This window comes from Pelodiscus sinensis, chromosome 4, assembly GCF_052426305.1.
Source record: "Pelodiscus sinensis isolate ZL-2025 chromosome 4, ASM5242630v1, whole genome shotgun sequence".
Classification (NCBI taxonomy): Eukaryota; Metazoa; Chordata; order Testudines; family Trionychidae; genus Pelodiscus; species Pelodiscus sinensis.
The window spans coordinates 95,399,332-95,418,038 of record NC_143055.1 but is presented as its reverse complement, the minus strand read 5'-3'; the positions used below and the strand labels follow the sequence as shown (position 1 = coordinate 95,418,038).

Genomic DNA, 18,707 nt, shown 5'->3' with positions numbered 1-18,707 from the left:
GCATGGTTCCTCTGCACCATACTCTACTTTTTATTAAGGAATTATTTGTCCTGTTTGCTCTTGGCAACTGTTTAAGTTGGGAAGAGCAAACAGGTCAAATGCCTATTGTGCTAAAAAGTTAGGGTGGCTGGGAGAGGGATTAAAAAGGACTATTCTGGCCCAAAAGGGACATACGGTCTCCCTAATTAAGCATAGCATAAGGTGGTTAGCAGAGAGGTAGTTGTCTTCAGAGCCCAAACCACTGCTGTTTCTTTAGTACTTTTTGTAGATTATTGTAAGAGGGAGATGTGTTATTTTTGACCTTCCTCAGAACCTTTAAGAGTCTGTTGATTTGGACTCCATATGGTCACAGTGTGGCTATCGGTTCCTCTCTGGTGGTTGGACCTCAGAAGTTTGAGTCTGAATGGGTTTCGATCTAAAGCAGGGGTGGGCAAGAAGTAGCCAGTGGGCCAAATGCAGCCCACCAAGTTGCTGGATCTGGCCCACAGCTGCCTCACAGGAACTCTTACCACAGAGCAGCTCAAACAGCTGGCTGCTCTCTGCTCTGGATGCTGGGGAGGGAGAGGAGAGGCTTCACATGCTACCCTCCCCACACCCCCTGCAAAATCTCTTGGCTCCCATTGACCAATTTTGGGCAATTGGGAGCTGAGAAATTTTGCTGGGGCACAGGCAGCAAGCGAAGCCTCCTACTTCTCTCCCTCCACCCCCTCACTGAAGCAGCCAGCCATTTTGACCAACCTGGGACTGCAGCAGCAGAGCCTGTCTTGAGTTCCTGCAGGACATCTGGCTGGGAGATGCCTAGGTAAGCACCTCCTAGCCAGAGCCTGCCTCCCCCCAACTACCTGCTCCAGGCCACCACCCAAATCCTCTGTACCTGCTCTCCCCACCTCCTCCAGGTCACAACTCCCTCATGGACCCTGCACTGCCTCCTGTACCTCTCCCCCAGGCCAGATACTCTCCTGCATTCCAAGACCATGCTCCAGATCACAACGCTCTCCTTCACTGAAACTCACTCTCAGATCTCAAACCCTCTCCTGCACCCCAGTCTCTTGCCCCAACCTTCCTCTGTCGCTGAGCTAGCGTCCCCTCCATAGAAATGTGGCCCTTGACCACTTTCCAAAATCTTGGAGTGGCCTCCCATTAAACAATATTGCCCATCCCTTAACTATGGGTTTCTTACTGTGATCCTGCTGCCAACAGATCATCAGCAGGCATCACATTGTGCTGGCATAAAAGCAATCTGACAAACCCTCCTGAAGCCTCTATCCCACTTTGTTTAAAAGTTTTGTATGCTTAATATCTTTTAATGGTATTTTTGTAGAAAATAGAATAGCACTGACTCTATTTCTAATTTTGTAATAGAAGAATGGTGGAAATGACAAGTTTCCAAAAGCTTCATCTCCTTTGAAACAAGAAGAGACCTATTCTCAATCTTCCACTGAACAAGTAAGAAATGTTTGTTTAACTTTGATGTTTTTTAGCCATGCATCCTTCTTGCCATCTCAGCAATATTGCTCTTTGTATTGTGGCAGTGCTCAATGCCCCCAGTGAGGATTGGAAACTCATTATACAAAGTGTTGTATGAAGACCTAGTCCCTATTCAAAAAGATGTCAGTTTAATTGTAAGGATCATTCCAGGAGTGTTTGAGTAAAGGGTTAATTCACATGTACCTTTTTAATGAATACTATCTTCTCTTTTTTTTTCCCCCCTCCAGCTATTACACCTTCTGTGGCTTTCTTAGAGACTAATATCATTCCATCTACAATATTTCCAGTTCCTGCTGATCTAGGAAATGGTTTAACTTTGTTTATGTTTTGATCGCACCTGTAAGCTTTGTGGTTGTTACCATTCACTGATATTCATCTAGAATCAGAGAACACTAGAACTGGAAAGGACCTCGAGAGGTCATCGAGTCCAGTCCCCTGCCCTCACGGCGGGACCAAGCACTGTCTTGGCCAGTGTTTCTTAAACTTTTTGAGACCATGGAACACCAAACAATATTATTTTCTTATGCAGAGCACCTACGGAAATTTCCTTACAAAAACAAACCTGTTGTCAGACAGACAAAAAAGTAACAAACAAAGAGGTCGCCGCACACCTGCGAGTTGTTAACGGAACACCAGTGTTCCATTGAACGTAGCTTAAGAAACACTAGTCTAGACCATCCCTGATAGATGTCTGTCTAATCTGCTCTTAAATATCTCCAGAGATGGAGATTCTACAACCTCCCTAGGCAATTTATTCCAGTGTTTAACCACCCTGATAGTTGGGAAGCTTTTCTTAATGTCCAACCTAAACTTCCCATGCTGCAGTTTAAGCCCATTGCTTCTTGTCCTATCCTCAGAGGCCAAGGAGAACAATTTTTGCTCCCTCCTCCTTGTGACACCCTTTTAGATACTTGAAAACCGCTATCATGTCCCCTCTCAGTCTTCTCCTTTCCAAACTAAATAAGCCCAGTTCTTTAAATCTTCCCTCATAGCTCATGTTCTCTAGACTGTTAATCATTCTTGCTGCTCTTATCTAGACCTTCTCCAATTTCTCCACATCCTTCTTGAAATGTGGTGCCCAGAACTGGACACAATACTCTGAGGCCAATACTCTCCAACAGCACAGAGTAGAGCAAAGGAATGATACTGTGCTACAGTACTATCTGAGCAGGCCCACTTGCTTCATTTAGTCAGTAGTTTGTTTCTCTGTTTCTGGTTTTGAAAAACAGTAAAATAAATGTTATAGTTGTGACAGTTGCTGAATTTACTGCCTGAAGATAGAAGTCTGCTATTTACTTACAGCAGGAGTACAGCCTTTTCTGGAGAGGTAATCCCTAGGATGAGAGGGTAGTTTGATCTCCATGGATATTCAGTAAACAAGACTAAAATTAGCTACACACATTTAGGATTCCTGTCTTGTCAGTAGCTTCTTAGCTAATGTTACTAGATGGTGGTGTGCTACTGTGATAGTGGCAGTCCAGTTAAGTCTCTGAATTGTCAAACCTTGGTGAATTGAATGGCATTCAGGCTCTTCTAAGTAAGGATTATCTGTGAGCCCTACTAACTTCATTTGGTCTCTTTGCTTTGTAGAAACTGACCGAACGCTTACCATGTGTAAATCCAACTCCCTCTCCTGTCTTCTCTGAGGTGCATTTGCCTCCTACTGTGCCTTCTATTCCAACCATTGTGCCAGCTTGGCAAAATGAGCCAACTTATGGACCAACAGGTTTGAAGAAATATTCTTTGGTCTACTTCAGAGACTTAACACTTCTCATTCAAAGTGGTCTGTGTGTGAAAATGACTTAAAATTGTCTGTGGGTGGGTTTTGAAAAGCAGACATTGAATGATAATTAGATGCTCAGCTCTTAGCTGCTTTTGAAAATTCCCTTCGTCTTTAGTTGTCTATATAAACATGTCATTGCTATTCTCGGACTCTTAAGCAGGAGAAGGGGGAAGTATTAGCTGCCCGTTATTTTGAAATATTTTTTGAAATAACGGACGCACTATTTCGGCATCCTGGCAACCCTCGTTCCAGCGTGCTATTTCAAAATGGATTTGAAATAAGATACATAATTTGCATAGCTCAAATTGAATATCTTACTTTGAGTTTAGAGTGCGACATAGACCTTAGGGTGCATCTACACAACATCCTTATTTTGAGGTAATTTTGAAATAAAGCGCTATTATGAAACATTCTTGTGCAATGAGGTTTACAGGGACATCAGAATAGTGAGCCCGTTATATTTCAATTTCGGGCTTGCTCTTAAGACACAGAATAGCTATTTCAGAATGCCCTTAGAGATTCAGCTGTAAGATTCAATTCCCTTTTGTCTTCAGTCATGTTTTGTTTTTGTTTTTTTAAATAATATGAGCGATAAGATTTTTGTTGTACAGTCACTTCCTGAAAATTATTGTTTTGAGACTTAGTTTTTCTTCAGCTTCATTTCAGGACTTGTAGCCTTTTGTATCACCATAAATAATTTATCTTCCTGATGTTTTAATCCTTTAGAGAGAGATAAGATAGCAACTAATGTACTTTAATCAATTTCTGTGTATTCATTTCTTACACTCTTTCCTCTTTCTTAGGTATTCCAACCCAAATACCTGTTTCTTCATTGATGCCGGCCCCGACAACTGGACCTGATTCTGTTGTATCCCAGGCAACATCTGCTCCAGTTGCTGGAGTTCCTTTGTCATTACAAACAGTTAACCAGCCTTTAATGCCTTTGCCTCCGACACTGAATCCTTATCAGGACCCATTGTTCCCCGGATTTCCTTTTAGTGAAAAGGGGGAGAGAGCCATTGCGCCACCTTATTCCCTGTGTAATACTGGTGACGATCTGCCTAAAGGTAAGAAACCTTTACAATCTGCACTTTTTCTAATGAAATGTATTTAAAAATCTGGATGGAGGAGAATCAAATACATTCCTTCAATTTGTTTCTATAAGTGTTGAAAGAGTTAACAATTCCTGTGCTACCATTCTTTATATAAAAATAAGTACATTATACTGTTCATTTTTAGCTTGTATTATTAATGGTAATTATTTTAAGTGGCGATATTCATAACTTTATTGTGAAATTTTCATGGCCCATAATCTGACAATTGATTCTTCTTCTTTTTTTTGCATCCAGAAAAGTCTGATTTTTTTTTTTTAATGTAGCTTATATTTAAAAAAAAAAAAAAAAAAAAAGACTTTTGACATCTGTTCCCTGGTATGGCAGTGGAAAATAGCAGGTGAAATCTCATGTTATTTTAATCAGAAATTTGAACTAGCCATTTTCTTACTGATCTGGGGAATGCATATTTTAGCACCTTAAAAATACAAGGCGTTAATCTACAATATGCCACACCTGACTGGACAGTGTGTTCATTTGGTTAACATAACTGAGCTTGGTTCCTTGAACTATTAAAACTAGAATTTAAAACTGCAGCTTATATCAGTCCAAAAGGATTTGAATCAGTAGACTGAAGTAGCAACATAAAGTAGGAAATTTACTAGAACTGTAGCTGAAAATTTGTACAGGATGAGATTGTTGTTTGGGTCTGAGGCAAGTGTGCACATGCATTTTTCTGAAAGTGTTAATTGACATGATGTTTGTTTTTTATTTTCTCTAGATAAAAATATTCTTCGATTTTTCTTTAATCTTGGTGTGAAGGTAATTATCCAAACTTGTCAATGAGATTTTTCTACTTAACCCCCATTTTCCCCATTCTAAAATGATAATTTTAATAAGGAAAAAGTCAAAAATTGATTGATTTTAAAAAGAACCCTGATACTATTATGGGGATTGAGTAGTCAAGCCAGTACTGGTGATGGAAAATATAGATCTGCTTACTTTTGAGTTGCTGATTTGAATCCAGCACAAATCAAGTGATTGAATAGCATTACTATCCTGTAGCTGTTTGGTGACCTGTGTAGAAAGAAGCTTGGTGGACAGTTTTCAGAGGACACATGTTCATGTCATGATCACAAGTCACAAAAATTGTGACTGTTTTGGCTGGCAGCTGAGAGACTAAAGATTGAATGGATCATGGGGAGGAAGCTCCAATCCCTACTGCTGGGTAATTGGCTAATCATGTAGTTGATAGAAATTTTATTGACACCACAATTAGATGATAAAGGAAGGTGCTCTGTATTGGCTTGTAGCTGGGTCCAGGAGCGGTGCCTGCTGTGGCTCTGCATTTTAAATATTATAAGAACTAATTTTAACATGCAGAGGTTGAGCGGGAGCAGCTGCTGGGACTAGTAATGTTGTGGCTCTTCAAGAGCTGCCTGGCTCTTACTATATTTAAAATGCAGAGCCGCAGCAATCCCAGACTGGGTGCAAGCCAGAAGTGAGCTGGGTTTGCTGAATTCCATTCTCATGCTGGGTCCAGCAGTCCCTGTTTATGGGGAGGTCCTAGTTTCCCACTGGGATTCCCTGCAGACAGGGGCTGCTCCATCAGATGTGGAGTAGCCTCTATTTGCGGCAAGCCTGCATGGGCAGAGGCTTCTTCACTGCAGCCTCCCCTGCTCCCCCCACCTCATGCTGCTGCCTTGGATAGAGGTCAGGGGGCAGCACCAAAGGGATGGTGCTGGGGGGGAACCAGCTTTTAAGCCAGCACGAGCTTCTGATACAGAGGTAGCAAGAGGAAGTGGAAATGTGAGTAGTCAACTAGTTGCTCAAATCCCAACTCGCTCACAGAGTTGACAATGTTGTGCGACCGTAACCAATTCTTTCCATATTTGAAAATATATTGGGTTTTTCCATTATAACCTTAACAGGTGGGTTTCTAACTGTTGCTCTATAACTGGAGCATCCTTGTAAGGGCTAATCTCAGTGGGGAAATTTATCAGCATATTTATACTGCTATGGTTATACCAGTGTAACTGCCCATGGGAACACACTTGCTCTGGAATAAGTATACCTTTTTCCAGTATAGCCTTTGGCACTTCGGAAGTAGTATTAAACTAGAAAAAGGCAGGATTATTCCATAAGGGCTCATAAGGGCAATTATACTACTATATTTATACTGGTATAACTATACGGTAAATTTTCCCATATATTAAAACACTGTGTCACCCCTTGCCTGCCTGTTCTACCCAGCTTATGTTAATAACATATTTTCTCAATTTTAAATCCAGTTTAATTAGCAATTTTTGTTTGACTAGGGACACACTATGTATACCATTGTAGTAAGGGGTGTATCAGTATTTCCATTCTACCCTTAAAATTTTAGGGGAAGCAATTTTTCAAACTTTATTATAAAACCTGTGATCCTAGATGTGGTACACTTGGCTTCATCTGCAGATTAAAATGGTTTGTGGTTTTTTTTAATGACCAAATCTAGGGAAAAAAGATCTCTTGGGCTGTCGTAATTAAAAAACGAAAAGGGAGAAGTTGGTGATTTTGATAACTTTGTATAGCTAGTCAAAGTCTCTGGTTTGATTAATAGAAAATGAGCTAGCCAATAGTTAATGTAACAGTCGTAATAATATAGATGACTAAAGGATTAGCTGATAAGTGGATTCTTATTGGTTAATGTTATCAACTACATGCAACACTCTTCTCTTGCGCCCCCCCCCCCCCCCCCGTAAGCTTTATAGTGGGCTGGGTGACAGTAAGCTTTATAGTGGGCTGGTTCAGACCCAGCTCATGTCAGGACCCAATGTCAACCCCTGCACTGGCTCTTAGTGCTTATTAGTGCAGAGCCACAGCAGGGATTGATGCCAGTTCCTGGCACAAGCCAGGACTCAGCCTGCCTGCTTGTGCGTCGGCTCTTAATACTGGGACTCGGCATCAACACTGCTGCAGCACTGCAGTACAAGTGCTTGAAGGGCAGAGCCAGTAGTTGCTAGACCTGGCAGGAGCTGGGATTGAGTGCTACCCCTTATCGATTGTATAATCGATAAATTTTTTTGTCAGTTACACAATTAACAAATTATACGCTTCTTAACATCCCATGTTATTGCTATGTATGTTACAAATCTTTTATTTCTTAGATCTAAGTGTGAAACTCAGGTTGTGGGTCATATTTCCAATTAAGTGGGATCCTGCTCCTCCCCCCTGCACTGGGCTGCCCCTCCCCGTGTGTGTGGGGGGAACGGGAGACAGTTTGTCCAGTGCGCAGCGGGGGCACTGGTGTTTGCGCACATGGCTATTGCTGCCGGCCCCCACACTGCCTGCTCTGAGCAGGGGGCTGCTCTTGGATACTAGTTAACCAGTACCCGGTAAGCATCACCTGTTTTCATCCCTAATGAGAACATGTACTGGCTGAAGTACAATGGCTCACTAGGCAAAGGGTAGAATTGCTGGCAACCTTAAAGTGCAGATATGTCCTTTTCTCTCACTGAATGTCCTAATTTGGAATGTCATGATAACCTGACTTTGGTTATCATGCCACAGACAGCCACTGGTAAAATTCTTAGTGTCCTACAGGCTCCTTCCATAGACATGGTAATCCTCCCAGATCAAAGGAGATGATGTGCAAACTGTCTATTTTCTGTTAGTTTATATTAGGTGGTAGGAATCCATTTAATGGGATGTAAAATGTGACCTAGCCTAAACATGGTTTTTGAAATCTGGCAATTAACCTCATTTCAGATGTTGACATGTTTCAAGATGAGGTAACTCTGTTTTCCCCCCCTCAGGATTTTGAGAGAATGGGTATGTGGGTTGTGTTTTTAACATCTATGATTCAGTAAACACCTAAAGAACCTGAACACACTTGAAAAGCTTAGCTGCAACTGAACTTTCGCTATTATGGTTTGTTAGTTTGTGTTAAGCATTTTGACAGCATTCTTTCTGTATATTTAAACTGTTTTCTCTTTTACATAGCAATAGGGATTTTAAAAAATAGAAAGACGGTTGTAAAACCATAAAAATTGGTCAGGAGACTTGAGGGCAGATACATTGTATACAAAATTACTTTTTAACTCTTTCAAAATAAGTAATTTGTCAATGTGAAATCTAATTTGACAGTGTAATATTTTACATCTGAAACATCTTTGTTTTGCAGGCATACAGCTGTCCCATGTGGGCACCACATTCTTACTTGTACCCTCTGCATCAGGCCTATCTAGCTTCTTGTAGAATGTACCCAAAAGTGTCAGTTCCTGTATACCCTCACAACCCTTGGTTCCAAGAGGCTCCACCAAATCCAAATGAAAATGAAACAGCACAAACAGACAGACATTTTCCTATGCAAAATGAGGCCAAATCTGGTGATCACAGTCCACAAATTGACACTAGGTCTCCATCATTGCCTCTGATGATATCTACAGCTCAGGTGTCAGAAAGTCAAGGACAGGTCTGTGTAAACTCTGAGAACCCAGTGCAAGGGCTTCAGTCAGATCAAGATGAGTCAGTAGGAGGAAAAAACATGTTCCTGCACCCACCATTTGGACACAATCAATTTTTAGGAGCTGTTCCAATAGCACCTCCTTTTTTCCCTCACTTTTGGTATGGATACCCATTTCCAGGTTTTATGGAAAATTCTGTAGTGAGAGCTAATGTTATGTCACCTGAAGACACAGAGGCAGCTGTTAGCCCCTCAGCAAATAGATCTCTGACTAAAGAATGCAGTATTCCAGTTCCAGCAGCGAGCTGTGTGGAGCATCTTCAGAAAGCAATGAGTGAAAGTAACTCTAAGGCCACACCTCTCTCTGTGGCCGGTTTGACCAGTGAATGTGATGTCCCGAATGAAACCTCAACCAGGATGCCTAAGGTGGAGCAAATCTGTACTGCTGTTTCTCCTGCTAAACAAGTAAAGCCTGCACTACAAAATCGCTCTACACAGATGCAGGGGAATGAGAGGCAAACAGTAGTCTCACATGCCTCACCATCAGTAACTGAGCCATCAAAAAATGAACTTAAAAGTCGTAAGGAAAAGCCAGAGAGAGCCAGAGATTCCAAGGCTACTGATAACTTACATGCCAATGTCGTAGAAAGCAGGACACACAGAACAAGGGAAGAGAGCTCTGAAGATGAAAATGAGGTGTCTGATATGCTGAGAAGTGGTAGATCCAAGCAATTTTATAATCAAACTTATGGTGGTGGCAGAAGGCCAAGAAATGAATGGGGCTACCCTTCTAGTAGGGGAGGATACCAGTACCCAAGAAATGAGGAAGCCTGGAAAGGACAACCCAACAGAAGCAGAGATGAAGGTTACCAATATAACCGAAATCTTAGAGGGAGGCCATATAGAAATGATAGAAGGAGGGCAACCATGGGAGAGAACCAGAGGGGACATCTAGCATAGGGATATCTTCTTGGAAGGTTTCAAATGCAAATACAAATTTCATGTATAGACTCTAAAATCTTCCCAGGTTTTTTGTTCTACAATGGGGTATATTTGTACACTCAGAGTAAGGCCTGGGAGAACAAACTCCTAGTCCTAGCATTACATTTCTTGGCAATTAAATACATTTTGGTTTAGCATTTTTTCCAATTTCTGGAAGTAGAAAATAAAATTGTTTTAAAATATAAAAACAATACAGGTTTAATATTGAATTTTTTTTTCCATAGAAGTTTGTGTTACAATAAAATGTTCACTGGAGTGACATAAAATACAGTATTTGACATGATCTAGGTTCTAAAACTGGTAGTGTTGCACCAAATATATATGTATATTTTATCATACGATACCTTCGTTCTAAACTGAGCTAAAGGAATTCAGTCTATCGTACTGTTTTTGATATGCTTCCAACCCAAAGGCCTTTCATCTCAAAATCTGTCAAACTTGAATGTTTCTCTTTCGTGTGTTACATCTATGGCATTGGGCTAGCTGTGTCGTAGATATGTTGTATATAGTTCTTTTAATAGTCATAGGGCATATTTTTGAATTTTAAAAAGCATTTGTTGAGAGTCAAGAATAGCTGTGTGAATTGAAAATTAAATGGAATGGCTGTTTCCACCAAGAATTCTTAACACTGATGTGACTATAATGGTGCCTATGCCAACAAAATATTTACAAAGACAATAAAAATGTAGATGCTATGCATTTCCAAAATATTCTGCATCTGTTATAATAGCAGAAGTTTTTTAATGCCACTTTAACACTAATGCACTGACAAATCCTAAATATTTTGTGAGCAGAGATGCATAAAATGTTACTTTTTTTTTTTTAAGTTTGTATGGTGAGCTACTGTTGAGTTCTTTGTTGTTGCACTGTTGATGCATATTGGTTACGCTTTGCATGTACAACTCATTGCTGAAACTACTTTTTAAAAACAGGATAGATGTGTTTTCAAAATATATGCTCTAGAATTCAGAAGAAAACAGCCTCTGCCTTATATTTTTACACTGTCAGAGTTCTGATTGCTGTTTCTTCTGACTCTTAAAGATTTCTGCAGTGTTCCTGATTATTGCCTTTGCAGCTGGGATACTCAGCTATCCAAACTCAGAGAGTGCAGTGTGCACAGTATTCACTCAGCTCTGTTGCTTTGTAAAATTAATTGTTGTGTATATTTTTATATCTCTGTATATACCAGTGTAAAAGGTGATGGTGCCCTTTTATTCATGTCTATGCGATTGTATACCTTTTGATCAGGAAACTTGAGTGATACTGTTATACATGTGACAAAGCAATTTTTTTCAGATGCATGTTGTGTATAAAACACCTAATTAAAAATAAATGTTTGTCCTTTCACTTTCTTTTAAAACTATAGCCTGCAAGGGTGCTGTGAAAAACAACAATGAAGGGCTCTACTAAACTTTTGCTTCCCTGTTCATATTCAATGAATACATAAACTAATGGGGGAACAAATAATGTTAAGCTACTCTTTACTTTGTGTAGTGTTTGTTTTGTTTGTTTTGGCTGATCCTTAAATTGGTGCTATTTGAACTCAATTCATTGCTCACTGACTTCTGTGGGCACTGAAATAGATGTATAGTCACATGTGCCTTTGTATGTATTATGAGGGGTGTGTAACATTTGATTTAAATTTCTCATTGTAGGAAAGTGCACTTTTCTAGAAACTTTTCTCAAGGGCTGATGTTCAACAGGAGTATAATAGCATTGGAAGGAATGGACTGTTGAAAGGAAAAGTGATTTGCAGGACTCTAACATTAACCTTGCACCCTGTCCCTTTGCTTTATCATGTATAAAGGAGAGTGTGAGTGTGAGAGAGAAATAATGAATGTCAAGTCTAGCTATCTTTGGTTTTGTTGGAAGACCTGTTGGGCAAAGAAAGTCCCAAAACTTGTTTATTGGCCATCAACTATAAGGGTGTGATTCAGCAAGAGTTCTTAAGCATGTGGATTCTGTTAAGGCTAGAGGACTGCACTTAGTGATCCATATACTTAAGTACCTTGCTGAATGGGGGCCTAGAGCATTGCACCCCAACCTGATGGGACCCAGCTACAAGTGTCAGGTTCAGGTTAGGTTGGAAAATTATCCCGCCTGTAGCCTCTGAAGAACTCCTAGCTGTAGAGTCAGCACAGTAGGGGCTGCATGTCCTGCTTTTGTCTGCCACATCGGTGCATTCTGAGTCTACTACAAAGCAGCACAGCACCCACATTTTGCAGCAGGACAAGCTATTGGTGTTGGGCACCGTCCATAAGGGCAGAGGTGATTGAGTTTTGGGAGAAGGGTTGGGTCTGACTGAGTAAGCTTGGGTCTTGCTTAGGTCCAGATCTGACTGCAAAAGCCAGACCATTATAGAAGCCTACTGCATATAAGGTAAGGGGACAGAATCTTTAGTTGTTTGAAATAAACAGGAATTGACACACAATGAGACCCAAAGACTTAACTGAATAAAAATCCATTTTCAACTTTCATTGTCAACAGTTCTCTAGTCTTCTGAAGCTTGTTCTGTACTTAATTTTGGTGAGGCAACTGTGTCTATGGACCCTTACAAATTCACTGCTCAGTTTGGTCAATTTCATGATGCTTGGATTTTTAAAACTGAAACTTTCAGGTGTTTCCAAGCCCAAGAGTGTCATGGAGGGTTGCAAAGCTACTGTAGAGGGTTTGGAGGATTGCCACCATTACTTTTGCAATACTGCTGGTGGGGACAGTGCCCAGCTCTAAAGCCTATGCTGCCACCAGCAGCATTGTAGAATGAGGGTTGCAGAGTTTGGGGGTGGGGTAGGCTGTAAGAAGCAGGGCTCTGGAAGCTGTACAGCCACAAAGCTTCCTGCAGCTGGGGAGGTTTCAGACTTCCCTAGAGCAAGAACTCAGGTTAATTTTTTACTTACATTTTTCAAGCTGAATTTTCACTTCAGAAATGTATTGGTACTGTTTTTTGGGGTGGGAACCTTTGTTCCAAAAGCCAGTTATATTGAGGGATGTGTGTTTATAAGGGTGCCCCCATATCACTTTTACTTGTATTATCAATACTTACTGGTACAAATTCTTTTGTATAGTACACTGAAACTTGAATGCTTTGTTATAGATTTTTATCTGATGTAATAGTTAAGTATGGAAGTGGGAGTTAGAGCCACAGACATCTCAACATCCATTCTAGGAGTTAATGACTTTGATTCTGGGCTCTGCTTTCAACAGTGTTGGGTGAGTAAATTAGCATTTCTCACTATAAAATGGAAATAGGACTCTCCTTTGTAAAGAATTTGAGATCTGTGGATTAAAGTACTATATGTGTATTCTTCCTGAAGGAGGTGGTTTCAATATCACTGGAACCTTATGAAATATGGATAAAACACTCATAAGCATAACTGGGAATTGAAAAAGGAACTCAAGGTTTGTTTTTTTAAATGCAAGTATTAAAATATTGCATTTATATGGATCAAGCAATGAGAGTCCATGTTTGTGCAACAATCTTAATTTTTGGTAGGTGCTCTTTGCAATTTGCTGTTTTGCTTTGATCATCATCCCCACCCTCACCCTTATCTTTGCTTCTTATCTCTACAGGCTGTTTAATTGCTTTAAGCTCTGCATGCATATTCCTTTACAAACTACAGCATAAACTTTTAGTGAGGGCTTGGATTTCTTTACTAACCTTTAACATGTTCCTAAAACCCTGAATACTTTCATGTCAATCTACTATTGTTTCTGCCATGCCTGATTAGTCTCATTGTCGCTAACACTGCCTACAACTATTGCTAGTGGAATTAGTAGGCTCAAAATAATCTCTGAACCAGTGGTGGTCAATGTTTTTTTTTTTTTTTTTTTAAATGGTAGGTATGCTTTGTTTGGATAATTTTAAAAAATTAAGAATTTCTAGTGTTGCAACACTGCTGGTGAACCAGTGGGGGGAGTACTACGCTATCTGTCTCTGGCAGCACCTTGCAAGTTGCTGTTTTCACCATCTTATTGATTAGAAGTGTTCAGTACAGGGTGGATGGTACCCATAACAATCCTGATAACTTACGTTTTATAATGCAAGTTGCAAGCAATATGTGACTCAAACTGGAATCTCTGCTTCACTCTGAGGCTGAATATTCTAACTAAGGTGCTGCTGGCCTCCCCTTTTACATGAACCATCTCTCCCAAAGATTGGTGAGGAGCTGACTGACTGCAACCTCCCCTATTCCCCTGCCCCCATTTAGATCTAGTCCTTTTTCTGCAGGTTCAAGGCTGGGTACCTTTCACAGACCTAGGCAGCTTTAATTGTCATTCCTTACAGTTGGCCAGTGTCAGTTTCAGACTCTGATTGGCTATAGTGTGACACTTGTACACCATAAGCCCCATGCCTCTGGCTACATTTATGAATTCTTTGATATTGACGTAGAAACCTTAGATGACAATCTAGAATCCCCATATAGTCCCATTAAGCTCAGACTCCGACTTTAAGGTCGAAAGGGACCATTATGATCAGCCAGTCTGACCTCCTGCACAATGCAGGTCACAGAATCTTACCCACCCCCTCCTAGAATAATCCTCTCACCTATCTCTCAGATAGTGAAGCCTTCAAATAGTTTGAAGATCCTAAGATGCAGAGAATCCTCCAGCTGTGATCTGTACCCCATGCTACTGAGGAAGGCAAAAAACCTCCAGGGCCTCTGCCAATCTACTCTGGAGGAAAATTCCTTCCTGACCCCAAATATGGCGATCAGCTAAACCCTGAGCATGTGGGCAAGACTCATCAGCCAGACACCCAGAAAGTTCTCTATAGTAAATCCTATCATCCCTCCATTGACCTATTTACCACTAATAATGGTCAATTAGTTAGCAAGATCATGTTCTCATCCCCTTCATAAACCCATCTAGTTTAATCTTGAAGCCTGATAGATCTTTTGCTCCCACTACTTCCCTTGGAAGGCTGTTCCAGAACCTCACTCCTCTAATGATTAGAAACCTTCGTCTAATCTCAAGTCTAAACTTCCTACTAGCCAGCTTATATCCATTTGTTCTTCTGTCCACATTGGTATTAAGCTTAAATAATTCCTCTCCCTCCCTGGTATTTATCCCTCTAATATATTTAAAGAGTGCAATCATGTCCCCCCTCAGCCTTCTTTTGGTTAAGGTAAACAAGCCAAGCTCCTTGAGTCTCCTTTCATAAGACAGGTTTTCCATTCCTCGGATCATCCTAGTGGCCCTTCTTTGTACCTCATCCAGTTTGAATTCATCCTTCTTAAACATGAGACCAGAACTGCACACAGTATTCCAAATGGGGTCTCACTAATGCCTTGTATAATGGCACTAACACCTCCTTATCCCTAGTGGAAATACCTCACCTAATACATCCCAAGACCGTATTAGCCTTTTTCACGGCCATGTCACAATGGCAGCTCAGTCATCCTATAATCAACCAGGACTCTGAGGTCCTTCTCCTCCTTTACTTCCAACTGATGTGTCCCCAGCTTATAACTAAAATTCTTGTTTATCTCTAAATGCATAACCTTACACTTCTCACTATTAAATTTCATCCTATTGCTATCACTCCAATTTACAAGATCATCCAGATCTTCCTGTATGATATCCCGATCCTTTTCTGAATTGGCAATACCTCCCAACTTTGTGTCATCCGCAAATTTGATCAGGACACTTCCACTTTTGGTGCCAAGGTCAGCAATAAAAAGATTAAATAAAATTGGCCCCAAAACTGATCCCTGAAGAACTCCGCTAGTAACCTTCCTCCAACCTGACTGGTCACCTTTCAGTATGACCCACTGTAATCTCCCCTTTAACCAGTTGCTTAGCTACCTCTGAACTTTCATATTAATCCCTATCTTTTCCAATTTAACCAATAATTCCCCATGTGGTACTGTATCAAATGCCTTACTAAAGTTGAGGTAGATTAGATCCACTGCATTTCCTTTATCTAAAAAATGTTACTCTCAAAAAAGGAGATCAGGTTGGTTTGGCATGATCTCCCTTTTGTAAAACCATGTTGTAATTTGTCCCAATTGCCATTAACCTCAATGTCTCTAACTACTTTCTCCTTCAAAATTTTTTCCAAGATGTCAAACTAACAGGCCTATAGTTACCTGGGTTTAAGCTGTTTAGGTTTAAGTAGTTGGGATAGCTACTTCCAAGTCCTCATTCACATTAGCTACCCAGTGACTGTCTCCTGCTCCCTATTACTCTTATTACAGGGGGCCATACCTCTATTAATCTTTAAAGTCCACTCACATCTTCATTCTAGTAGTCCCATTTCATTCCATGTTTGCATATTTATATAGTTATTCTTTACTGTTTACCAATCCCCTACCCTAAGCTCCCTTTTGCATCCAACTTCCACCCCAGATCCTGAAACACTTGTTAGTGGCCCCCTATCAAATTTCTGTCCACCCTGTTACTGATGCTGACACAATGCTTTCATGTGGCTGCCTCTGCTACAGAGTGCTCCAATAGCAATGGAAAAAAAATCCTTCTAGCACAAGCCCGTAAGTGTAGACAAAGCCTACAGTACTGGCATAGCTATGTCACTATGTTCCTCATCTTGTAAAGCAGTCAAGCATATCTGCCTTGCGAAATTCTAGGAGAGGGAAAATACTGAAGACTGTATGCCTTTCCACATTAAGAGCATTGTTAGTCAAACCCCTGAAATGGATTTAGGCAAAAGGAAAGCTAGTGCAGATTACAGCAAGTGCTGTGTACTATCTTAGAATATAAAAAGGAAACCACCTAGATATGAATATGTAAGACAAGACCTATTGGTGTAGGAAGTAAAACCCCAGCTGCCACAGGGATGAACAGACATGATAGAATACCTAGTTATGGCTGGATTATTCTGCTCCAGACTCCCACATCTGATTTGGATACAAAAGACCTCTAAAACTTTCATTGTAGTACTGAAAATGTGTAATTAGAGAGAACTTTAATTTCTCTTACATTAGAGAACTTTAATTTCTCTTACATAAGGACAAATTCTACTAATGGTGATAAGTTGTTTTTTTTAATATCTTGGAGCATCTGGGGACTGACATTTCTTCGAAACTAAAAGGGGATGTGCCATTTTAAAGCAGTAGATTTAGTACTGGAAAACAGCAAGAATTTTACAGAACTGATTAATACAGGACTGCAGCTAAGGTCCTTGATTTCAAAAAAACAAGTGTAATTTGTTACAGAAATGGACTGGACTGAAAAACTTATGCTTGCAGCTTCACCTTTTCAGTAATGCATTAAAAAAAGCTGTCAAAATAGAAGCCAACAGATCCCACCATTTCCTAGAATAAACATAATTGCCCTAACTGCACAAAAAGATGCATGTGTGTCATCTTTTGATAACATTCCCCTGAAAACGAGTTGTCTTTTTTGTGAAGCAGCTGCAGACTTACTGAGCAACACAACCTTACCTCTAACTACATTTGTACCATAAGCAGCTAGAACCAGTCACTGCTTTAATTTATCAGCCTAATGCTATCTGTATTTAATAGTAAGTATATAGTTAAAGCAGATGTTCAGAGGTATGCCTTAATGACTCTATTAAGACTGATCAACAATTCAGAGAACATGTATTGAAAAATAACAGCACCAAAAGTATTTAAAACTCATGGTGTAGCTAATTGACAAAGTAATTCTATAAAACTGAAAAGGATGTGTATATATTATACTTAAGATAATGATCTGAATCTTATCAAGCATTGTACCCCCATGGTGAGTGAAGACAAAATGATATTTCAGATGGATATTTATTTATGAAATCCTCAGCCAGAGTGTGTCAAACTTGCTTTTAAAATCAGCAGTTTTGGAATCTTGACATTGTAAACCTTCATGTTCTACAGAAAACAGCTTTCAAAGATTTTTAAAAATGAAAGAAAACTGGTCAGTATGTGGTATGCAAATAAATTACCTTTAGACTGAAAACTTCCCCATAATTTTGAAACAGCTGGAGACTTATTCATATAACAATTTATCAGGCATCTATTCTGGAAAGTTATCTGCAAAATACAACCATATCACCAAAATACAAGAATGGCAGTTTCTGTTGCTCAAATTGAAATTCACATGTCTACTGGCTTCTGATGTTACACATAGCAATAACATTAAGTTCCAGAATGAAGGGTATTCTAAAACCTGATTGAGTGTTTTTATATAACAGTGTTCAGATTTCAATTTGCATTTTTATAAACTGATTATAGAGATTCTCGATTCCTCCTAGTCATCCAAGAAAAAGTAGTTTCCACTCTTCTTTTGTTCCACATCCTTTAAAAACAAAATAAGAAAATTTCAGCATATTTTGCCCATTTGGAAAATTCCTTGACAAACTAAACTTGATGTGCTGAAATAGTGTGTGTGATAGTGGGGGTAAAAATAACTAAGACCATCCTTGACTTTGCCTCTTAATTCCTTTGCTGTGCAAAGTACAAGGAATGTATCCAGTAATTTGTATTTTTCAGGTCTTAGTTCATTAGACAAAATTGTGTTGATCATGCTTTAAGGCAGTTTCTTACCTTGATTGAATTGAGTTTGTTTATTCTTGGTCTGTAGTTGTTGGGGTCTCTTCTGAAAGTAATTTCAAGCTGAGACAAAAATTTATTCATACCAGCCAAAAGAGTCTGAGGACTATTAAAAAAAAAAAGTAAGATTAAGTTGTATTCAGATATAATCATGAGAAGTGTACTAAGAGGGTTCAAGTTATTTCTACCAAGCTTTTAAAAATGCTAGGCAGGGAAATAAATTGTCTGGCTGGTTTACACCTGTAATTCTTATTAAAAATGTAATCAACCAAGGTGTTCAGAATCTCCAAAAATCAGACTATTTGGAGTCTAAACTATGATTTAATAGGCACACCATTAAGGTTCTTAAATTTGAAGGTTAGGGTTTTTGTCATCTTAGTCATAAGGAACATTAATACAAAAAGATAAAGACAAATTACTTATAACAGTCC

General features: G+C 39.7%; 2 protein-coding genes across 5 annotated transcripts in view; one reads left to right on the top strand and one right to left on the bottom strand.

The window, feature by feature from the left end:
• Nucleotides 1–13,804, top strand: part of OTUD4 (OTU deubiquitinase 4) — a 51,155-nt gene extending 37,351 nt beyond the window's left edge. For both annotated transcript variants that reach the window (XM_075929876.2, XM_089777996.1), the window contains exons 17-21: nucleotides 1,363–1,446; nucleotides 3,079–3,214; nucleotides 4,075–4,338; nucleotides 5,105–5,145; nucleotides 8,489–13,804. In XM_075929876.2, coding sequence (XP_075785991.2) covers nucleotides 1,363–1,446; nucleotides 3,079–3,214; nucleotides 4,075–4,338; nucleotides 5,105–5,145; nucleotides 8,489–9,730 — 1,767 coding nt within the window. In that variant the 3' untranslated portion in view covers nucleotides 9,731–13,804. The remainder of the gene's footprint in view (nucleotides 1–1,362; nucleotides 1,447–3,078; nucleotides 3,215–4,074; nucleotides 4,339–5,104; nucleotides 5,146–8,488) is intronic.
• Nucleotides 13,805–17,494: 3,690 nt separating this feature from the next.
• Nucleotides 17,495–18,707, bottom strand: part of ABCE1 (ATP binding cassette subfamily E member 1) — a 36,300-nt gene continuing 35,087 nt past the window's right edge. For all 3 annotated transcript variants that reach the window (XM_006131783.4, XM_006131782.5, XM_075929880.2), the window contains exons 17-18: nucleotides 18,271–18,382; nucleotides 17,495–18,022 (exon numbers count right to left, since the gene is read on the bottom strand). In XM_006131783.4, the coding sequence (XP_006131845.1) occupies nucleotides 17,975–18,022; nucleotides 18,271–18,382 (160 nt within the window). In that variant the 3' untranslated portion in view covers nucleotides 17,495–17,974. The remainder of the gene's footprint in view (nucleotides 18,023–18,270; nucleotides 18,383–18,707) is intronic.